General features: G+C 42.3%; 1 protein-coding gene across 17 annotated transcripts in view; it reads left to right on the top strand.

Annotated features, from left to right (window-relative positions):
- Positions 1-7,998: 7,998 nt before the first annotated feature.
- Positions 7,999-24,611, top strand: part of ZNF606 (zinc finger protein 606) — a 65,870-nt gene continuing 49,257 nt past the window's right edge. For 5 of the 17 annotated variants that reach the window (XM_082436279.1, XM_082436278.1, XM_082436280.1 and 2 more), the window contains exon 1: positions 8,018-9,654. Coding sequence is in view for 8 of the 17 variants with exons in the window: in XM_082436274.1 (XP_082292400.1) it covers positions 9,614-9,654 (41 nt within the window). In the remaining 9 variants the exon portion in view is untranslated. Of the gene's footprint in view, positions 9,655-24,611 lie in introns of all 17 variants that reach the window. The other 12 variants (XR_014256485.1, XM_082436270.1, XM_082436271.1 and 9 more) reach the window with 10 other exon arrangements.

The raw sequence follows: 24,611 nt of genomic DNA on the forward strand, positions 1-24,611 counted from the left end.
GCTCTCCAGTTACGGACGGAGCGAGAGAAGTGAGGCAGAGGCGTGCGGCACAGTGACATTTATGTAAAAAACAAAAATTAAAAGCACAGGTGCACGGAACTCGACGCATGTTGGGCAGGACGTGTGCAGGGACACGGTTTGCTGGGATGGCCTGGGGCACTGCGGGCGGGGAGGGGGCTGGGACTGGAGCGGGTGGTGGGGTGAGAGCAGGGCTGGGTGGACGCAACACTGTAAGTCCCAGAGGAAAAAGAAGCGATCCGTGGGCACCGGGCCATGGAGACGTGGGCTTGAGCCCAAACTGGGCACCCGCAGGCTCTCGGTGCGGCCGCCCCCTCACCTTCCTGCCGCGGCATCTGGGTGAGGTCCTCTACCAGGCTAGCGGCCAATCGGAAGCCGCCTAGGATGGGTTCGCCACCCCAGTGGAGTCCGGGTGTTACCGGGACCCGGATTCGGTCGCCATGGCAACAGGGTGCCCTGTCCGGAGAGGGGGCGGAGAATGTGCAGTGTCTGCACTGCCTCTGAGCGGTGCTGTGCAAACGTGCTACCTTTGCAATTCAGCTGCCAGACAAGGCCGAAATCCCAGACAAATGAGGAAAGTTTTTTTTTTTGACTATGAGTGTGTCTCATATTTAATATGTTAAAAAAATTTTGTTTTAAAAATATTTATTTGGTTGCGCTAGGTATTAGTTGAGGCAGGTGGGCTCCTTAGTTTCCGCACATGGGCTCCTTAGTTGTGGCATGTGGCCTCTTAGTTGCGGCATGCATGTGGAATGTGGTTCTCTGACCAGGGATGGAACCCGGGCCCCCTGCATTGGGAGCGCAGAGTCTTAACCACTGTGCTACCAGGGAAGTACCAAAAAAAATTTTTTTAAAAATATGTCTTGGTTAGTGTAATATGTCCCAGTATAGGATTTCCAGATTTAGCAACTTAAAAATTAGGAGAGGCCCAGTTAAGAATTGAATTGCAGATAACCGTGAGTGTTTTTTAGGATTAGCATGTTTCACATTGAGTGTATTTTAAGAACTTCAAATAGATAAGCAGCAAGGATCTATTGTACAGCACAGGGAAATATAGCCATTCTTTTGTAATAAATTTAAATGGAGTATATTCTATAAAAATACTGGACACTATGTTGTACACCTGAAACTAATATAATATTAGTTTCTATACTTCAATTTAAAAAAAGCGATCAAAGCCCAAGTATAACAAAGGGATGATACCACATATGAAAAAGGAAAAAGAGGATTGCCTTGTCTGCTATCGGTCCATATAAAACCAATTAGTCAAATAAATATGAAATAGACACAGGAAAAACAAGTTTTGCTGCCTGTTATCAAAAATGCCTGCGGGACTTCACTGGTGGCGCAGTGGTTAAGAATCCGCCTGCCAATGCAGGCGACACGGGTTTGATCCCTGGTCCGGGAAGATCCCACATGCAGTGGAGCAACTAAGCCCATGTGCCACAACTACTGAGCCTGCGCTCTAGAGCCTGTGAGCCACAACTACTGAAGCCCGCGTACCTAGAGCCTGTGCTCCGCAACAAGAGAAGCCACCGCAATGAGAAGCCCGTGCACCCAACTAGAGAAAGCCCGCGCACAGAGGCGAAGACCCAACACAGACAAAAAAAAAAAAAAAAAAAAAAAGCCTGGGACTTCCCTGGCGTTCCAGTGGTTAGGACTTTGTGCTTTCACTGCGGAGGGCACGGGTTTGATCCCTGGTCGGGGAACTAAGATCCCGCGTGGCCACCTAGTGGGAGATATGTGGTCAGCCCTGCACATCCCCATGGCCTGGCTCCTAGGGCTCTATAAATTTCCCCAGGTGAATCACCCCAAAGCCTGTCCCCTTCACAAACTGTGCTTTCGCTACTACCTGCCAGGTTTCCCGCTAATGCTTTATGTGCCAGATACTATTTTTACTCCACGCCATAACCTGGTGGTGAGGGAACCTCAATCCCTGTGACATCAACGAGGAAACTGAGGTTTAGAAACAAATCAATGATGGGTCCAAGCTCACCCAGGCAGGCTTGGAATGCCACCACCTGCTGTTCCCCAAATTTCAGGCCCTGGGCGTCATCCCTACGATGGTGGTCATCTTCTTGTCTTCCTCTAAATTTGGCTCCTACGTTCACAGGTTTGTTGAGATAGAATTCACACACTACGCCATTCACCCACTTAAAGTGGACAGTTCAGTGCTTTTAGTCTACACTCGGAGTTATGCAGACATCACCACAATCGGAGGACATTGTCATCACCCAATAAAGAAACATCAAACCCACGAGCCACCACTTCCCATAATCCTCAGCCCCTGGCAACCACTAATCTGCTTTCCATTTCTATGGATTTGCCTTTTCTGGACATTTCATGTAAATGGAATCATGTCTCCTGTGGTCTTTTGTGTCTGGCTTCTTTCACCCACCATAATGTCTTCAAGGTTCATCAGTGTTGTAGCGTCTATCAGAGCTTCATTCCATTTTATGGCTGAGGGATAGTCCATTGTATGAATGGACCACGACGTGTTTATCTGTTTATCAGCCGAGGGACATCTGAGCTGTCTCCGCTTTTTGGTTTCTGTGAATAATGCTGCTGTGAATAGGGTAGGTTTTGTGTATGTGTGTTTTCAATTCTCTTGGGTATTTGAGTGGAATCGATGGGCCACATGGTAATTCTATATTTAACTATCTGAAGAACTAACAGAGCATTTTCCAAAGTGGCTGCACGGTTTTACATTCCCACCAGCATGGTCTGAGGATTCCAATTTAAATCTATTCATTTTGACTTTGAAACTATATAGTGGAGTGAATTCTCTCCTTGAAGCCTTAAATCTGCTAGGTTCCCAGGCCTGCCGGGAGAGGATTTCCGTCCTACCCGTGAAGCTGGGGCCTTATAAGTCACAGAATAGGTTCCAGGGCATTTCTGGGGGCGGGGGCTTTAGGGGTGTGGGTGCCACAGAGGAAGTCCAACCCTGGTTCCTCCTCGGAGGGCTTGTCATGTGACGGGGTTTATTCTTAAGTGTAACACTCCAGGTATGGGCTTGGCTGTCTGACTGATTCGTCCAGTTCTCTCCTGATAAAAAGGAGTCTTAGAGAACCTCTGCAAGTAACCACACCGCTGTTGCAGGGGAAGAAGCTGGGGGGAGCTATCTGTGGATTCTGACAGGGCTGTGAATGCAAGATGCCATCTAAAGAAGAACGCTTGTGTGGGGGGCAGGATGCTGAGGTGGCCCCTGAGATCCTTGCCTGCGGGTGCACACGCCCCCTATGGTCCCCGACCCTGAGCGGCCAGAGCAACCTGTGAGCGCGCTGGGGCCCTCGCTTTCGTGATTATGTTACATCATACTAGACTCGACAGTGTAGGCTGAAGAGACACTTTTCTCCTCTGACATAAAGGAGAATTAGACGGCCATATTGATATTTTTCCTTTAAGATAATTTATCTTTTTATTAAAAACTTTTTTAGATTTTAACTTATTTATTTTTATTGAAGTAGAGTTGATTTACAGTGTTGTGTTAGTTTCAGGTGTACAGCAAAGTGATCCAGTTATATATATATTTATATATATATTCTTTTTCAGATTTTTTTCCCTTATAGGTTATTACAAAAATTTGAGTATAGTTCCCTGTGCTGTACAGTAGGTCCTTCTTGGAAACGGCCATATTGTGAGAAGGAGGCCATGTGACAAGAATCTGAGGTGGCCTCCAGTAGTGGAGAGGGGCCCTCCACCAAGAGCCAGCAAGAAAACAGGACCTCACTCTTACAACTGCAAGCAACTGAATTCTGCCAACAACCAATGGTCCTGGACGTGGACCCCACACCTCAGATGAGACCCCAGCCCTGGCTGATTCCTTGATGGCCGCCATGGGAGACTCTGAGCAAAGGACCCAGTTAAGTAAGCCATGCTCTCACTCCTGACCCACAGAAGATGTTAGCTAAAAAATCAGTGATTTTTTAAGCTGCTAAGTTGCAGAAACAATTGGTCCTTGCTTAAGACAGACACATAGATGGTTGTAGCTGCATTGCCTCAACTGAAATGATGATCCAGTTTGAAAATAAATTGATCAGGTGGTAACACAATAATAAGACTTCATTCATATCATAAGCAAAAAAAAAAAAAAAAAGAGAGAGAGAGAGCCTTGTGAATTTGTTATTGTCAAATATCATATTAATACAAGTTTGGAATTTGGTTTTCCTTCTGTTAAAATGCCAAACTGGTCTTGGCATATTCAGACCATTCTTAGCAACAGGTAGTAAAAGGGGATTCTTTGCATAATCTGCCCAGAGAGAGGAGATTCAGAAAATTACCAGAATAACCCCTGGGGCTTGGGCTGAATTGTCATGCCCCAGTTAAACAAGCAAACAAACAAACAAAAAAATACAGAATTTTTTTCCCTCACTTCTGAAAGAGCTAATTTTATTTTTTTAATTTTATTGAAGTATAGTTGAGTTACAATATTGTATTAATTTCTGCTGTATAGCAAGGTGACTCAGTTATACATATATATATATATATATATATATATATATATATATTCTTTTTCATATGCTTTTCCATTATGGTTTATCACAGGATACTGAATATTGTTCCCTGTGCTATACAGTTGGACCTTGTTGTTTATCCATCCTTTATATAATAGTTTGCATCTGCTAATCCCAATCTCCCAGTCCATTGGGGGCAGGAGATAGATGGGCTCCAGGCTAGACATTTACAACTGGCCTCCTGTTCACACTTCCTAGGGTGAGAGGAAGATGGGCTCCAGGCTGGACATTCATTACCAGCCCCCTGATTACATTTCCTGAAGCAAGAGACAAACGGCCTCCAGGACTACATATTTATGACCAGACTCCTGTTTATATTTTGAGATCTGCACCTCTATATAAAAACCAGCAACAGAAATAGGGTAAATAATTGGAATTGGACATTCTTATGACAGGGACAGAGTGGGACTAAACCCTGTTAAAAGATCAAGAGGTCATACGTTTCCCATCCTTGGAGCAAGGGAAACATTGCACACTCGCAGAAAGGTTCCTCGGGGGTCAAAAAGGAGGGGGCACCTCCCCATAATAGGTGATGCTAAGGCCGTCCCATAGGCCTCTGGGCTGTAATCCATCTTTGAAAAAAGTTGAGCACGCATGTTGGGGAGGGTCCTAGGGCAGGGCAGGTGTGGAAAAAGAAACCAGATAATTGGCCAGAGGTAAACAGAGACCCGGAAGAACTGCCCGATATGAATGACTTAACTGCCTCTTTACTGCGCTCCTCCTCATTAGGCAGGGTGTCCACACCCTTTCTCTCCGGGTGTGCATCTCTGCCTTGCTTCTGTCTTAACTAAACAAACTGTTTCTCTGTGTGCTCTCCCACTTGTTGTTGTGCTATGTCTCTAATAATAAACTCTGTACCTGTTTTTACAGTTTTTGCCTCCGTGAGAAATGCATTTTTCACTGGGGGCAAAAGCCATGGGGTGTAGTGGCCAGGATTCCTGGTTTTCATCCAGGCTCCCCAGGTTCAATTCCTGGGCAGGGAATTAAGATCTTGCTTCACGCCACCACTCACTGCTGCCTCTCTGAGATCCTTCCCCCACACCCCCTACCCCTTGGTAACCCCAGGTCTGTTCTCTGTGTCTGTGAGTCTGTTTCTGTTTCATAGATATGTTCATTCATGTCATATTTTAGATTCCACCTATAAGTGATATTATATGGTATTTGTCCTGAAAGAGCTAATTTTAACTGTGTTCTGTTTCTTTTAGAATTCAATCAGATATATGACTATTAGTTTCACATAATGTTTAAGATTTTTAAAAAATGTAACCTGGGACTTCCCTGGTAGTCTAGTGGTTAAGGCTCTGAGCTTCCACTGCCAGGGGCACGGGTTCCACCCCTGGTCAGGGAAGTTCAACATACTGCAGCACAGTGCGGCCAAAACAAACAAACAAAAAAACATGTTCGACTAAGTTGAATTATCATTCTGACACATTTTAATATCAATAGTAATTATGATCCATGGGGTATCAACTGAAGGATAATTTCCAAGAACCTAACTTAACATTAAGAGATTGGACTCATGCTAATTTCTTAATTATTTAACGATCTTTGGATACTGGAACAATTTCTAAGTAAGACAGAACACTGAAAGTCTGGTCTCAAAGAATAGATTTGCTGTTTTTGTTTTCGTTTTTGTTTTGCCGCACCGTGCTGTTTGCAGGATCTTAGTTCCCTGAACAGGGATCAAAGCTGGGCCCCCTGCAGTGAAAGTGTGGAGTTCTAACCACTGGACCACCAGGGAATTCCCTAGATTTTGTATTTCTACCTTGACTTCATATCTCTACGCATTGTAGGGTAGCATAGATTTGGGTCGTGTTAATGAGTGTGTTTATTTTTGACACTTTAAAATGTGTAAAGGATGTGTGTGGCTTTAGGGGGTAACATCACGCCTCTCAACATACCCATCCTCGACAGCCTTTGGGTTGTTGGGTCTTTTGACTTGAGGGGTGTGATGCTATCTCATTGTGGTCAGAACAGCAATTTAATCTCCAAAGGAAGGGGTGGCAGAATGGGTGAGAGTTGCTGTACTAGTCGGCAAGGGCTGCCGTAACAAAATACCACAGACGATGTGGCTTAAAGAACAGACGTTAATTTTCTCAGTTCTGGAGGCTGGACATTCAAGATCAAAATGTCGACAGCATTGATTCCTTCTGAGGTCTCTCTCCTTGGCTTGCAGATGACCACCCTCTCCCTGTGTCCTCACATGGTCGTCCCTCTGTGCATATCTGTGTCCCAATCCCCTCTTCTTACATGGCAAGTCCACTGTGGCCGTGGAGTGATGTAGCTGAAAAAAGATGACAAATAACATTTTATGAAAGAACTATCCAACAACCTACGACTGATACTCGCCTTCATTACCCACCTAATAAACAGAAACACCCAGGCACAGGATATAATATTTAAATATTTCTTTGTCAAAATAAATAAACACATCTTTGTCTCTTATTTAAAAAACACAGGGCTTCCCTGGTGGCGCAGTGGTTAAGAATCTGCCTGCCAAGGCAGGGGACACGAGTTCAAGCCCTGGTCTGGGAAGATCCCACATGCTGCGGAGCAACTAAGCCCTTGAGCCACAATTCCTGAGCCTGCACTCTAGAGCCTGCGAGCCACAACTACTGAGCCCACGTGCCACAGGTACTGAAGCCCATGTGCCTAGAGCCCGTGCTCCACAAGAGAAGCCAATGCAATGAGAAGCCTGTGCACTGCAACGAAGAGTAGCTCCCGCTCTCCACAACTAGAGAAAGCCCGCACACAGTAACGAAGACCCAATGCAGCCAAATAAATAAATAAATTTATTAAAAAAAACCCAATAACAACAAACCAAATAAACAAATAAGGTGACATTTATTTTTACTTCATCTCCAGGCAGGTATATTTGTAAAGGTAGCATCTTCCACACCTGGTGTAAAGGGCAGGCTGTCCTCAGAGGCCTCACGAGGCCTGGAGACAATGGACTACAACTTCCAGAATGCCTCGCTCCAAGAGTTCTCAGACTGGAACCGCCCACCGCACCGCGAAGCCCCCTGGGAGATGTAGTATGACGCTCTAGGTGCCCACGCGCGCCGCCTGGCGGACAAGGTTATTGTGATTATGAGTTCCTAGAACGCCCTGAACGCCCGGAACGCTCATCCTCAGGCTCCCCGGACCCTCTGGATGCCCGGCCAACAGTCGCTTCTGTGTGTTACAGCGAGACAAAGTGGTCTCAGTGCGTCCTAGGCCTGGCCCGGGAGCCAGGACTTTAATTCCCGAAGGCCCTAGTCCCAGCCTAGGCCCGGCCCCGCAAACCCATTGGGCGGTCCCCCGCGCCGCCACGCCTTCTGGGAAATGTAGTCTGGCTCCCTGGAGCCCTGGTCCAGAGTCGGCTGCAAGAATACAACTCCCAGAAGCCCCAGCGCAGCGGCGTCTCAACGTCCCGGGCTCCCACGTCGCGTTCTCGCGTTGGTCGGTAGGTCGCGCCACAGGGCCTTCTGGTAAATGTAGTCTGACTCTGTGCGCTCAGGAACAGGGCTCCGGCAGCGGCGCACACGTGTTGGTCGGCAGGCCACGCCGCGGGTCTCCTGGTCGTGGTAGTTTCCCCGGAGGGCGCTCTGGGCCGGGGTCTCCGGAGTTCGCGGTCTGGGGACGGAGTAACCGTCGGGAGAGCTGCGGGGTCCGGCCGGCCGGGGCCTGGGGCGGACGGTGTCGGGAGCTGACGGGGCCCAAGAACCGTGGCCCTGGCCCCTCCCTGTGTGCAGAGACTCCGGGGGTGGGCCCTGCTGGTCGGACCTGACCGCCGTCGAGGTTTGTTACTCGCCTTTCCCGACTCTGACTCGGTCGAGATCTCGGAGTCGGAAGAGATGACGGCCACGGGGCTCTTGGCTGCCTGCCTCCGGGTGAGTGGCCGCTCCTCTCCCTCCTGATGGGCTGGTCCTGGACCCCAGGCTGGGGGGCATAACTCCTCCAACTTGGGACCCTCAGCCCGTCGTTCTGGCCGAGGAGGAATGAACAGAAGAGGCAGAAACCTGCCTGGTCCTGCAGTCCTCAAGTGTATCAATAAAGCCCTAGAACCAGTGAAGATCTAGTCACAAAGCCCCCCAGCAAGAAACTTCCTGACCCGAATGGCTTCAGCTACCACCCGTTTAAGGAACAAACGATTCTGGTCTTTCTATCATCTGGAATGATTTGTCTAAAAGAGGGAGCGTGTCTCTGTTAATTCTTATGAAGCCCGCGTAACCTGTGTTCCAAAACCTGTGCACTTCTCTCAGCTCAGGCTCCTCCTTTGAAAGGACAAAAAAACAGACTCCAGGAAGTGGCAACTACTTTCTCAGACTGTTTCCAGGGTTAAGTGAATTTCCGTTAGAGAAAGTGCTGACTTAGCACTGCGCTCAGACTGGAGAACTCTTGGCAAATGTTAACATTATTATCAGCAGTTAATAACATCATCTTTTTATGCCTGGTATATAAAAAGGAAGAGGAATCCTGAAGGATGACTGTACATTTTGATCTTGTGGAGGATCCCTAGTTTATCAAGAAATGCGTGAGATTCTTAGGGGGTAAACATTTCAGTATTATGGGGGCTCTCCTCTGAAATGGCTGATATAGGCCCCCAGATCCCCCGGGGAGCCTTGAGTATCCCTCAGAAGCCAGAACCCTCTCAGGACATCTCTGTGTACACCTGAGTGCATCCTCACGTTCTCATGTATGCCGCTCCCAGCCCTTGTGGGAGCTTTGCAGAGATCAGGGTCTTAGCTAAGCAGACACGACGGTGACATTTCAGGGGCAAGTAACCTTCGATGATGTGGCTGTGGACTTCACCCAGGAGGAGTAGGGGCTGCTGGGCCCTGGCCAGAAGACCCTGTACCACGACGTGATGCTGGAGACCTTTAGGCACCTGGTCACTGTGGGTGAGGCTGTGCCTTGTGTTGACTTGCATCTGCCTGGGGTCTCGGCAGAGTGGGTGCGACCTGGCTGGGAGTGTGGGGTCAGTGAACCCTAGAAGGGTTTCTCTTCTTCCAAGCCCTCAAGGCCTGATCTCTCACTTGGACAGTGTCTTGGATCTCCAAACCAGCTATTGTGGCCCAGCTAGAACTCAGAGTAGAGCCATGGATAATGGACAGAGGACTCTCCCAAGATTCCTGCCCAGGTGAGAAAGGATCTTTACAGTCAATATTTATATTTTCCTTCATATCTACCCTTTCATATACTCTTCACTCCCTTTGGTATTTCCATAATTCCTCCTAGGATCATTTTCCTTTTGTCTGAAGAGCTCCCTTTATCATTTCTTTTAGAGTGACAGAATTCCCCCACTTTGTGTTTGCCTGAAAATGTCTTTATTTCATCTTCATTTTGGAAAGATACTTTAAGCAGAGAATTTTAAGTTGGCAGTTCATTTTTTTTTTTTTTTCCAGCCCTTTAAAGACACCATGCTATTGTTTTCTGTACTCCATGGTTTCTGTTGAGAAGTCAACTCTCCATCTTATTATTGTTACTTTGTAGACAGTGGGCCTTTTTGTATGTATTTTTGCTAACAGTGCTTTGTTAAATACGCAAATTTTAAGTGTACAATTGAAAAATTTTGACAAATGTATACCTAAATGTAATCATTCAAATTGAGCTTGAGGACATTTTCATTACCTCACAAATTCTTTTTGTTACCTCTTTCCATTTTTTAAAAAAAAATTTATTTATTTATTTATTTATTTTTGGCTGTGTTGGGTATTTGTTGCTGGGCGTGGGCTTTCTCTAGTTGCAGTGAGCGGGAGCTACTCTTCGTTGCGGTGCGCGGGCTTCTCACTGTGGTGGCTTCTCTTGTTGTGGAGCACAGGCCCTAGGCACACGGGCTTCAGTAGTTGTGGCACTTGGGCTCAGTAGTTGTGGCTTGCGGGCTCTAGAGCACTGTCTCAGTAGTTGTGGTGTATGGGCTCAGTAGCTGTGGTGCATGGGCTTAGTTGCTCCGCAGCATGTGGGATCTTCCCGGACCAGGGCTCGAACCCGTGTCCCCTGTGTTGGCAGGCGGATTCTTAACCACTGCGCCACGAGGTTTCCATTTAACAAAGGCAACCATTGTTCAGATTTTTTCCACCATAGAACTTTTGCCTCTTCTAGAACTTCATATAAAGAGAATCATACATTATTTCTTTTGTGTAAGACTTACCCTAAGATTTTTGAGATTCATCCATGACATTGTATGCATTGTTAGGTTGTTTCTTTTTACTGTTGAGTAATATTCCATTTTTTGAATGAACCGCAATTTATTTATCCATTATCTTGTTGATGAATATTTGAGTTGTCTCTCGTTTTGGGCTTTTATGAGTAATGCTACTATGAACATTTTTGTACAGTGCTTTTAGTAGAACCATGTTTTTATTTCTCTTGGGAAAATATCTAGGGGTGGAATTGCTGGGTCATAATTAACAAGGTCTGATTTTATCAATTTTTTCTTTTATGGTTAGGTTTTTTGTGTGAGTTTTTTTTTTTTTAAATGTCCTAAGAACGTTTTGCCAAAACTCCAAACATATTCTCCTGTTTTCTGGTAGTTTTATAGTTTTTGCTTTTATATCAAGACTTAATATCCACCTTGAATTAATTTTTGTGTAAGTGTGAGGTAGTAGACAAGGCACTTATTTTTCTTATGGTTGTCCAGTTGTTTCAGCACCGTTTAATGAAAAAATTTTCTTTCATAGTATTGTTGAAAATCTATTGAATGTATATGTGTGGATCTATTTTGTTGCTCTCTTCTCTTCCATTGATCTATTTTGCTTGCCCTGTGCCAACATGATATGTCCTTTTTTTATATTCATATTTTGACCCACGTCTCAGTAGATCTATTTTATTTTTTATTTATGTACCACCTCAACCTCTGATTAGAATGGTAAGTATGGATAGAGCTAGTATTAGGTTTAGATTGATTGATGGTGAGATTTGATATAGGATTGATAGGGGTGAAGGTTTTTGTCATGTTAGTAGGATTAGGCCTGCTGTTAAAGGGATGCCTTGTGTTACTTCGGGCACTCAAAAGTGAAAAGGGGATAGTCCTAGTTTTATAGCTATGAAATAGAGTGAATTAGCTTTTCCATAGCCATGAAAAAGAATGAATTAGTCTTGTTTTAATGAGACTTTCAGGAAACAATAACCATAAAATATCATCTTGAAAATGAACACACTCTTATCAGTATCGACTGGTAAATTAATTGTGTTATCCAAAAAGGCCAATAAATCCTAGCTAGTATGAACAAGATATTAAATTCATTAACGATTCATACAACTGTTTTGAGCATACAAATAATCTCTGGTTTTATACCCACTACATTTCAGAATTCTGTAAACTGTGAGGCCTTCAATGTGTTTAATGTGGCAGAAAATCATAATAAATGTTTCATTATTTTATTTTGTTCAGTCCTTTTCCCATTAAGCATGCAAACACTGTCGTAACCATCTTGGGTTTCACTTCCACGAGGTCATCAGGTAAGGCATATATCTGGGCACTGATCTTATCGGTGTTATCATTGTTGATGCTGTTGGGTTGAATAGTTTTGCGATGGTTCATTGGCCGGAGTGTAATAGGTTAATGATGACTGCTATTATAAGTAGTAGGGATGCGGTGGCCTGTGTTAGAAAATATTTAGTGGAGGCTTCTATGGCTCGTGGATTAAAGTTTTTTATTGTAATAGGGATGATGGCTATTATATCTATTTTGAATCCAATTCAGGCTAGTAGCCAGTGAGAGCTGGTAATTACTATTATAGGTCCTAAAATGACAGTTGTCAGGATAATGGTAAAGATAATGGGATTTATTAGTACGGGAAGGATATAAACCGACATTTTCGGGGTATGGGCCCGATAGCTTGTTTAGCTGACCTTACTGTAGAATGTAGTGTAATATGGTAGCACGGAGAACTTTGAGTTCTTACGGGTAGGTTCAATTCTTATGATTCTAGAAATAAGAGGGTTTGAACCTCTGTTATTTACTCTATCAAAGTAACTCTTTTGTCAGACATATTTCTTATGTTTGTGGAGGGATGCTTGCTGTTATGACGCACAGTGATACATGTCATATGCATAGGGCTAGTGTTAGAGGTAGGAAGCTTTTTCAGAGTAAGTGTATTAGTTGGTCATACCGAAATCGAGGGTAGGATGCTCGAATCCATAGGAAAGATATTGTTAGTAGTAGTGTTTTAAGGATGAAGTTAATTGTATGTAGTTCTGGGGTGTAGGGGTTGTGGAATGCTCCTAGAAATAGAATTGTTGTGAATATATTTATTGTAATGATGTTGGCATATTCTGCTAGGAAGAACATGGCGAAGGGGCCTGCTGCGTACTCTACATCGAAGCCAGACACGAGTTCGGATTCTCCTTCTGTTAAATCAAAAGGGGCTCGGTTGGTTTCTGCTAAGGTAGAAATAAATCATATTATGGCTAGTGGTCATGATGGGAAGATTAGTCATAGTTGTTCTTGTGTTGTGGTTAGGGTTGATAGGGTGAAGGATCCATTTATTAAGAGTACTGATAAGAGGATTGATTGCTAGTGTTACTTCGTATGAGATTGTTTGTGCTACTGCTCATAGGGCTCCAATTAATGCATATTTTGAGTTGGAGGCCCAGCCAGATCATAGAATAGAGTATACAGCTAGACTTGATATTGCTAGTATGAATAATACTCCTAGGTTTATGTTGATGAAGGGGTATGGCATGGGTAGGGAGATTCGTATTTGAGGGCTAGGGTTAGGGCTAAGATGGGTGCGATGATAAATATGGAGGTGGAGGTTGTAGCTGGTCGTAGGGGTTCCTTAGTGAATAGTTTGATTGCATTGGCAATGGGTTGGAGTAGGCCGTGAGTTCCTACAATGTTTGGTCATTTTCGGAGTTGTATATAGCCTAGGATTTTACGTTCTACTAATGTCAGGAATGCCACGGCTAGGAGAATAGGAATGATGAGCATTAAAATGTTAATTATAAACATTTTGTTAGAGAGAGGATTTGAACCTCTGGGCATAAAGGTTTAAGTTTTACGCAATTACCGGGCTCTGCCACCCTAACAAAACCCTGGTCTTGGGTGGTTAGTTTGTGCTTGCTTATTAAGTTGAGATTAGATCATTAATTGTTTTGAAGGCACTTTTTAAAGTGGGCCTTATTTCTCTTGTCTTTTCATACTGGGAGAAATGCGTAATAGATAGAAACCGACCTGGATTATTCCGGTCTGAACTCAGATCACGTAGGACTTTAATCGTTGAACAAACGAACCCTTAATAGCGGTTACACCATTGGGATGTCCTGATCCAATATCGAGGTCGTAAACCCTATTGTCGATATGAACTCTAGAATAGGATTGTGCTGTTACCCCTAGGGTAACTTGTTCCGTTGATCAATTTTTTGGATCGATAAGTGATATTATGCTTTGGCTAGTGGGTCTAGGCTTTAATCACTCAGAGAGTTTTTTGTGCTCCGAGGTCACCCCAACTGAAATTGTCAACCCATGTGAAATTTTGTTATTCCTTGGCGGTTTGAGATTATGGTTTTTTGGGTTGATTAATTGAAGCTCCATAGGGTCTTCTTGTCTTATTTTGTTATCCCCGCCTCTTCACCGGGAGGTCAATTTCACTGACTAAAAGTAAGAGACAGTAAAACCCTCGTGTGGCCATTCATACAAGTCCTTATTTAGAGAACAAATGATTATGCTACCTTTCCACAGTCAGGATACCGCGGCCATTTAATGGTTGTCACTGAGCAGGTGGTGCCTCTAATGCTGGTGATGCTAGAGGTGATGTTTTTGGTAAACAGGCGGGGTTTGTATTTGCCGAGTTCCTTTTACTTTTTTTAATCTTTCCTTGAGTGCACGCCTGTGTTGGGTTAACAGTGTACTTAATAAATAGATTAGTGTTGGATTGTATTTATTTACTGTTAATTATCAGTATATTATTAGTTGCTGATATAAGCTTGTGCAAGGAGAAATATTTCTTGTTACTCATGCTAACAGTATTATTGCTTCTATAATCTTATAGATTAGTCCAGTAATAAGACTAGAAGTTGATTTACTTAATATTGGAATTGGGATGTGTTTTGTTGTTGAGCTTGAACGCTTTATTAATTGATGGCTGCTTCTAGGCCAACTATGGTGTTGTTTGCTTTTACTCTCTAGTTAAGGTTGTATCCATTTCTAAAAAGCTGTACCTTTTTAGACTAACGTTTAAATATACGTGGAAGCTTATTATGGTTTTTAGTATTATTTAACCTTGAACTGAAATTCTTTTCCTGGACAACCAGCTATCACCAGGCTTGTTAGGCTTGTCACCTCTACTTATAAATCTTCTCACTATTTTGCCACATAGATGAGTTTGTTCTAGTAACTGTTCATAAGTAGCTCGTCTGGTTTCGGGTAGTTTAGCTTAAGTTCTCTTTGTTAAGTTGTTGCTAGTTAAGTCATTATGCAGAAGGTACAAGGGGTAAGCTTTGCTTTTTATTACTTTTAATATTTCTTTCATCATTCCCTTACAGTACTTTTTCTATAGCGCCATCAGTGTCTAAATTTCTATCTCCTATACTTTAGATGTCTGGTGAATGTTTTATTTGACTAGCTTGTGTTCGTATGGTGGGAAAGGTGTGGGCTAGGTTTAGTTCAAGACATACATAGCTTATGAAATCTTCTAGGTGTAAACTAGGTGCTTTATTTAAGCTATGCCTTGTTTTATCCAAGCACACTTTCCAGTATGCTTACCTTGTTACGACTTATCTCCTCTCGTATAATTGTTTAGCATGTGTTAATGAATTGTGGCTTTGTCATGGCACTTGAGGAGGGTGACGGGCCGGTGTGTGCACGCACACACCGCCCGTACTTCTTGGCCTTATTCAATTAAGCGCTCTATTCTTAATTTACTATTAAATCCTCCTTTAGTTTTTAGGTTTCATAAAAACTTTCGTGTGGATAAAGGGTGTTCTTGGTGTAGAAAATGTAGCCTATTTCTTTCCACCCCATAGGTCACACCTTGACCTAACATTTTTAGGTGTTATAATTGTGCTTACATTTGCTTCTTTTTAGGGTTTGCTGAAGATGGCGGCATATAGACTGGAGTAGCCAGGGTTGCTGAGGTTTGTCGGGTTCATCGGTTATAGAGCAGGCTCCTCTAGAGGGCTGTGAAGCACCGCCAAGGCCTTGGAGTTTTAGGCTGTTGCTAGTAGTACTCTGGCGAATAGTCTAGTTCTTATGATTATTTGGGTTTAGGGCTAAGCATAGTGGGGTATCTAATCCCAGTTTGGGTCTTAACTATCGTGTGATCAGAATATGTTAAAGTCACTTTCGTAGTTTATTTTTATTTTAATTATGGCTTTTTACAGCTTAATTAACGTTTACCTTTATCTTGTATGGTTCTTTAACACGCTTTACGCCGTAGTTCTATTAATTTGGGTCAATCGTATGACCGCGGTGGCTGGCACGATATTTACCAAACCTGATTAATATGGCTTAGTCAAACTTTCGTTTATGGCTTAGTTTTTATCACTGCTGTCTCCCGTGGGGGTGTGGTTAAGCAAGGTGTTGTGAGCTGCTGGTGTAGCATGCTTGATACCTGCTCCTTTTAGTCTTAGTGATTTAGAGGGCATTCTCACCGGAGTGCGGATACTTGCATGTGTAATTCTATTAAAAACTAATAGAAAGACTGGGACCAAACCGTTACGTTTATGGGGCTAGTGAGCCCATCTAGACATTTTCAGTGTCTTGCTTTAGGAAATGTTTAAGCTACATTAACTTGTTGCACATAGGTGGTGTTTGTATGGTTGTATTATGTGGCTTATGTCAGATTTAGTATTAAATTTTTGATAAAATGGCTGGTGAATCTAGGGGGATTTCTGTCTATGTGGGTGGTGAATATCTAAGTAGCTCATTGGTATGATAGGGAGGGGGTTGAGGTTGATTTATTGCGATGGATAAATATTTTAAGCCGGGGCGGGGAATAGTAAAGTGCTATGTCCTGTGACCATTAACTGATTGTACAACGCAGGTTGCTCTTGCCAATTAATAAATACATCCAGGTCCAGCTACAATTTGCTTGACTGTGTTAAGACCTTTTAAGGTCATAGCTGAGTCTAAGCACTTCCCCCCCCCCCAAAATAAAAAATACCAAATGTATGAAATCGCAGTTATATGTGCGCATGGGCTGATTAGTCATTAACCCATTGAGATGTCTTATTTAAGGGGAAAGAGTGGGTGATTTTAGGTGAGATGGCCCTGAAGTAAGAACCAGGTGTCTGATAAAGTTCAGTAGAAACCCCCACAAGTTATGGGCCCGGAGCGAGAAGAGGGACACCTGCCGAGCGGGTTGATGGTTTCACGCGGCCTGGTGATTAAGCTCGTGGTTTAATGGACGGGATTCCAAGCATGTTGATTTAAACTGATTTAACTTAATGTACTATGTACGATCAGTAATATATATGTATTATGTAATATCAATGATTACATTACATACTAATATTCCCCATATTAGTTGTGTTTGGTTATACAACGGCTATAGCCACTGAACAATATCCTGAGGTTTGGGTTTCTAATAAGGTTGTATTGGGGGCGTTTCTTTTAGGGTTAATAGTAGAGTTTTTAATGGTGTTTTGTATTTTGAAGGATGAGGATGTGGAAATTGTGTTTAAGTTTAATGGGTTGGGGGATTAGGTTATTTATGATACTGGTGACTCTGGGTTTTTTAGTGAGGAGGCTATGGGGATTGCGGCATTATATAGTTATGGTACTTGGTTGGTGATTGTTACTGGTTGGTCATTATTTATTGGTGTTGTGGTTATTATGGAGATTACTCGGGGTAATTAAATAAGAGTATACTAAGGGTGATGGTGATGAGAAATGATAAAAAGTATGGTTTAATAAGGTCTTTTTGGTTTGAGATTAGTGTGGAGGATTTTAGTTGAATGAAGGCTGTAGTCTTTGGTAAGATAGTTTCTAGTCAGATTAAGTCTAGGAGGGAGGTTGCTAATTTTTGGCTCATTAATAGGTTTAGATGGGGAGGTAGGCCGTGTATGATGGTATCCTAGGAGAGTAGAGAATTTAAAGGAGTTTTAGGGTAAGTATATTTTGAGTTTTGTGTGTTAAGGTTGGTTTCGAATGCTAGTACAAAACCCGAGCTGTTACTATGAGGGCAGTTAGTTTTAAGTGCAAAGGTATGGTTATTAGGGGGATGGTTGTTGGGGGAATGTTGTTGGAGATGATGAATCCAGCAAAGATACTTCCGATTAGTAGGTGTTTGATAGAATTAACTAGGAGGGGATTGTTTTCATTGATAGGAGCTGAGGGAGAGAAGCGTGTTGTCCCAGTAGTGTGAAGAAGATGATGCGAGTGCTATAGATGGCTGTGAGGGAGGTAGCGATTAGAGTTATTAATAGGGCTCAGGCCTTGGTATAAGACGTGGTGGCGGTTTCGATGATTAGGTCTTTAGAGTAAAAACCAGTGAGAAAAGACATTCCTGTCAGTGCCAGACACCCAGTGATAAGGGCTGTTGCAATGAAGGGCAAGGTTTTGAATAGGCCTCCTATTTTTCGAATGTCTTGCTCGTTGTTTAGGTTGTGGATAATGGATCCAGAGCACATGAATAGTATGGCTTTAAAGAAAGCATGTGTGCAAATATGTAAGAATGCTCGATGGGGTTGGTTGATACCGATTGTTACCATCATCAGACCTAATTGGCTTGAGGTAGAGAAAGCGATAATTGTTTTTAATGTTTTGGAAGAGAGCGCATATAGCTGTGAATAGGGTGGTAAGAGCTCCTAGGCATAATGTTATTGTTTGAATGAGTTTGTTGTTTTCTGTTAAAGGATAAAATCCGATAAGTAGGAAAATTCCTGCTATGACCATTGTGCTTGAGTGGAGTAAGGCTGATACTGGGGTAGGACCATCTATTGCTGAAGGGAGTCAGGGGTGAAGTCCAAATTAGGCTGATTTTCCGGCTGCGGCTAGTACGAGTCCTGTGAGGGGGAGGTTTAGAGAGTTTAGGTCGAGTATAAAAATTTGTTGTAGGTCTCATGGATTTGAGTTGGACAGAAATCATGCTATTGATATAATGAATCCGATATCTCTGATGTGGTTATGTAAGATTGCTTGGAGAGCAGTGTGTTTGCGTCTGTTCTTCCATATCATCACCCGATGAGTAGGAAAGATATGATTCCTACCCCCTCTCACCCAATAAAAAGTTGGAAGAGGTTGTTGGCTGTAGCAAGAATTAGTATAGTAATGAGGAAGAGAAGTAGGTATTTGAAGAATTGGTTGATATAAGGATCTGAATGTATGTATCATATTGAGAACTCTATGATGGATCGTGTGATAGACAATGCCACTGGTACGAACATAATTGAGAAATAATCTATTTTGAAGCAGAGTGTCAATTTAAGGGTTTGGACAGTGATTCAGTGTCAGTTTGAAATGATTATTTCTTGGCCTGTATGAAGGAATATTATTGTTGGGATTAGACTGGTAACGAAAGCACATGAGACGGTACTTTTTACATATGGGTATTTATCACTTTTGTAGGAGTTTGTACTAGTTATCATGATTGGAATAATTAGTACTAGTAATGTGATTAGGGCAAAAGAAGGGAACAGGTTTATTACTTTTATTTGAAGTTGCACCAGTTTTTTGGTTCCTAAGACCAATGGATAACTACCATCCTTTAAAAGTTTGAAAAAACCATACTATCAGGCATGGGGGCATGAATTAGCAGTTTTTGCAGTACTTTCTCGGTAAATAAGAAGTTTTAGTCTTCTGTTGCTAGATTCACAATCTAGTGTTTTTTTTAAACTATATTTACAGTATAGGGGGCCCAAGATGATTTTAGGATTTAGTGACAGGAGTAGAAGTGGCAGGATATGGAGAGCTATAAGGGCGTTTTCTCGTGTGAAGGAGGGTGTAATATTACTGATGTGGTGCGTACATTTGCCGCGCTGTGTTTTGATTAGTATATACATAGAGTATAGGGATATAATTACGATATTGGTTCCTATTAGGATAATAGTGAGGTTTGATCATGAGAAAGTTGATATAACTACGAACAGTTCTCCAGTTAGGTTAATAGTAGGGGGTAGGGCCAGGTTTGTCAGGCTTGCTAGTAATCATCAAGTGGCTATTAGTGGGAGAAGAATTTGTAGGCCTCGGACTAGGATTACATTTCGGCTATGGATTCGTTCGTAATTTGAGTTTGCTAGGCAAAATAGTATAGACGATGTGAGGCCGTGGGTGATTATTAGGGCTGTAGCCCCTATGTAGCTTCAAGGGGTTTGAATGAGGATAGCTGCAATAACAAGTGCCATGTGGTTGACTGAGGAGTAGGCAGTGAGTGATTTTAGGTCTGTTTGACATAGACAAATAGAACTGGTTATGATTATTCCCCATAAGGAAAGCATAAGGAAAGGGTATACTATGAACTCTGTTAGGGGGTTGAGTATTGATGTGATTCGTAGCATGTCATAGCCCCTGAGTTTTAGTAGTATGGCTGCAGGACCATAGAGCCTGCGATAGGAGCTTCTACATGTGATTTCGGTAGTCAAAGGTGGAGGCCGTACAGGGGTATTTTTACTATAAAGGCTATCATGCAGTCCAATCATATAAAGACGTTGGATCAGGAGTTGAATAGTGGTTGAGCTCAATATTGAAGTACTAGGAAATTTAGAGAGCCTATGATGTTTTGTATATATGTTAGTGCCACTAGTAACGGGAGTGATCCAACTAGTGTGCAGAATAAAAAATAGAGTCCTGCATTAAGTTGCTCTCTTTGGTTACCTCAACAGGTAATGATAATGAGGGTAGGAGCTAGTGTGGCTTCAAATATAATGTAAAATAGTTCTGTGGCGGTGAATGTTATGATTGGGAATGTTTGTAACATGATTAGTATTGTGATGTATAGCTTTTTTCGGATTAGTGGCTCTTTGAGTAGGTAAGATTGGCTGGCTATTAGTATTAGGGGAAAGAGTCATATTGTTAGGATTAGTAATGGTGGGGAGAGGGAGTCAGAGAAGAATGTTAATGAGAAGTTGAGGCTATTGTCGTTGAATTGGTTAAGAAGAAGTAGGCTTGTGAGACTAATTAGTAGGCTGTGGGTTGTGGAGTTAATTCAGATTATACTACTTTTTGATAGCCAAGTTAGTGGTATTAGTATGATTGTGGGGATGATAAATTTTAGCATTGGAGAAGATTGAGGTTTTGTATGTAATCGGTTCCATATGTGTTTGATACTATTACTAATAAGGCTAATCCGAGGGCTGCTTCTCAGGCCGCGAATACCAGTAAGATGATTGGTATTATGCTGGCTAAGGTGAAATGTGAGTTTAAGGTTGTCAGGGCTGCTAGGATGAATAGTGACAATATTATGCTCTCTAGGCATAGTAGTGAGGATATTAGGTGAGACCGATATATTAGTGACCCTATGAGGGATATAGTGAAAGCTATGATAATGTTTATATGTACTAAGGACACTTGGTAATTATGAGTTTAACCATAATCTAATGAGTCGAAATCACTTGTTTTATTTTAAACTAAATACCATATTCAGCTCATTCCAATCCCCTTTGAGTTCATTCGTAGGCCAGGCTAACTGCTAATAATGAGATAAAAAGTAGGGCTATGGTAAGTATTGTTTTTAGGTTGTCTAGGTCGAAAAGGAGGAAGGTGATCGCTACTAGGAAAAATTTTATGGAAAGGGTAGGCGGGCGGATCCTATAGGGTCAAATCTGCATTCGTAGGGGCTTGTTTTCTCTGTGTGTTTAGTTGAGGAAGTCAGAAGGCGATAAGTACGAGTAATGAGGCTAGTATTGTGTTTGTTAATAGGCTCAGTATTAGGTTTATTGTTCTTTTTCGGGGTGTACCTAAACTAGCTGATTGGAAGTCAGTTGTACTAATTAATGCTAAAAGGACTATGAGCCTCATCAGTAGATAGATACATAAAGAGTCATACAACATCTACAAAACGTCAGTATCAAGCAGCAGCTTCGAAGCCGAAGTGGTGGTTGGATGTGAAGTGGAATTTTAATTGGCGTAGGAAACAAACAATAAAGAAAGTAAGCCCAATAATTACATGTAGTCCGTGGAATCCTGTGGCTATGAAGAAAGTTGATCCGTAGACTCCATCTGAGATCGTAAATGGGCTTCGTAATACTCTGATGCTTGTAGGAGTGTAAAATAAACACCGAGGGCGATTGTAATAAGAAGGGTTTGAAGTATGTGCTTACGATTTCCTTCTATACGGCTGTGATGGGCTCAGGTAATGGATACGCCAGAGGCCAATAGCACAGAAGTGTTGAGGAGTGGTACTTCTAGGGGGTTTAAGGGGTGAATGCCTAAGGGGTGGCCAGCACCCGCCTAATTCAGGGGTAGGGGCAAGGCTTGAGTGGTAGAAGGCTCAAAAAAAGCTGGTAAAAGATAGGACTTCTGATATGATACATAAAATTATTCCGTCTCAAAGTTCCTTTTGGATGGTTGGTGTGTGGTGGCCTTGGAAAGTGCTTTCTCGAATGACGTCTCGTCATCATTGATATATTAGAATATTAGTTAGTAGGCCCAGTATTAGTAGAACTATTGAATTGAAGTGGAATCATATGAGAAGTGCTGAAAGAGCTCCTGTGAGGGGTCAAGGACTAGTATTTACTAAGTGATACGTGTGGGTTTGGTGGGTCACTATGTGTTGTCATACAGGTATAAGCTTACTAAGAGGGTGAATACATAGGCTTGAATTATAGCAACAGCGAATTCGAGGATGGGGAGTAGGGCGAGAATGATAAATGTAATGAGAGCCGTGAATGTGCTGGTGCTTATTAGCACTAGGGTTGTCTCTTCGATTAGATGTATTAGTAAGTGGCCTGCTGTAATATTGGCTGTTAGTCGTACAGCCAGTGCTACTGGTTGGATGAATAGGCTGATAGTTTCGATAATTTCTAGCATAGGGATAAGGAGGGTGGGTGTGCCTTGTGGTAAGAAGTGGGCTAGGGATGCTTTTGTTTTATTACGGAAACCTGTAATGATGGCACCGGCTCATAGAGGGATGGCCATTCCCACATTCATTGAGAGCTATGTGGTGGGGGTAAATGAGTGGGGTAATAGTCCGAGGAGATTGGTTGAGCCAATAACTAGAACGAGTGATATTAGTATTAGTGATCAGGTTTGTCCTTTATGATTATGGATACCTATTATTTGTTTTGATGTGAGTTGAATTAGTCATTGAAGGGAAATTATGCAATTATTAATTAGTCCTTTTGATGTTGGAAATAAAATACTTGGGAATATAATGATTAGAACGACTACAAGGAGGCCTATTATTGGGGTTACGAAAGGGGCAAATAGATTTTCGTTCATACTGTTTCTCAAGGGGCAGGTTGTTTTTGCACTTTAGTGAGTGCTGATTTTGGGTTGGGGTAGTAGATGTGTTTTGAGATTTTTAGTTGAAATATAATAAATAATGTTAGAAATATAGATGAAATAGTAGTAAATCATGTTGATATATCTAGTTGTGTCATGCTATCAAGGAGAACTTTAGCTCTCAGTCTTTAACTTAAAAGGTTAACGCTAATCTACCTTCTTAATGAGTTTATAGCATAGACGTGGATCATTTTTCAAAGTATTTTAGGGGCACTAGCTCAAGGACAGTTGGCATGAAGCTATGGTTTGACCCACAGATCTCTGAACACTGTCCGTAATACAAGCCTGGTTGTGTTGATATTAGGGTTGTTTGGTTTAGGTGCCCTGGGATTGCGTCTGTCTTTAGGCCTAAGGAGGGTACGGCACATGAGTGTAATACATCTTCAGAGGAGATTAGTATTTGGATTGTTATCTCTATAGGTAAAACTACTCAGTTATCTACTTCTAGCAGTTGTAGCTCTTCTGGTTTTAGGTCTGGTGTTGGGTTTATATAGGAATCAAAATTTAGGTTTTCGTAGTCAGTATATTCATAGCTTCAGTATCATTGGTGGCCTATAATTTTTAAAGTAAGAGATGGATTGTTTATTTCATCTATTATATAAAGGATTCGTAATGATGGCAGGGCAATTAAGATTAAGATAATAGCCGCTAGGATAGTCCAGATAGCTTCTACTTCTTGTGTATCTATTGTGCTAGTATGTGTTAGCTTAGTTGTAAGTATTAGCGTAATAATATAGAGAACTAAGGAGCTAATTAGGAAAACAGTTATCAGTGTGTGGTCTTGAAAATGTAGCAATTCTTCTATCATGGGTGATTTTACGTCTTGAAAACCTAGTTGGAAGGGATATGCCGGAGAGTATACAAGATTTTCACTTGTGACTTAACTTCGACAAAGTTATGTAAAATTTTACTAATACCTCGTTCATGAAGAAAGACATAGCGGCTATGATGTTGGCTTGAAACCAATAAAAGAGGGTTCGATTCCTTCCTTTCTTGGCTACTTTAGATTAACGTAGGTTGGCTATTCAAATGTATGGTATGGTGGAGGACATCCATTTAACCACTCTAAATTTGTAGTAGTAAGTTCTACTGTTAATACTTCTCCTTTGGATGTGAATACTTCTCAGATAATGAAGACTATCAGTATGACCACTGTTAATGAGATGAATGAGCCTATTGATGAAATAGTATTTCATGTTGTATAGGCGTCTGGATAGTCGGAGTATCGTCGAGGCATGCCAGATAAGCCTAGAAAATGTTGTGGGAAGAAGGTTATGTTGACACCCACGAATATGATCACGAGGTGAATTTTTGCTCATGTTGAGTGGATATCCTGAGAGTAGTGGAAATCAGTGTACAAATCTTCCTATGATAGCAAAAACAGCTCCCATTGAGAGCACATAGTGAAAGTGTGTGACTACATAGTAGGTATCATGAAAGACAATGTCTAATGATGAATTAGCTAGGACAGTACCTGTTAGTCCGCCGACTGTGAAAAGGAAGATGAAACCTAAGGCTCACCTCATGGCCGGGGACCATTTAATATTGCCTCCATGGAGTGTTGCCAATCAGCTAAATACTTTTACCCCTGTAGGAATAGCAATAATTATAGTGGCTGATGTAGAGTATGCTCGCATATCAACGTCTGTACCTACTGTGAATATTTGATGGGCCCATATGATAAACTCTAAGAACCCGATTGATATTATAGC

The sequence above is a fragment of the Balaenoptera physalus genome, assembly GCF_965194825.1.
Source record: "Balaenoptera physalus genome assembly, chromosome: 19".
NCBI classification, from domain to species: domain Eukaryota; kingdom Metazoa; phylum Chordata; class Mammalia; order Artiodactyla; family Balaenopteridae; genus Balaenoptera; species Balaenoptera physalus.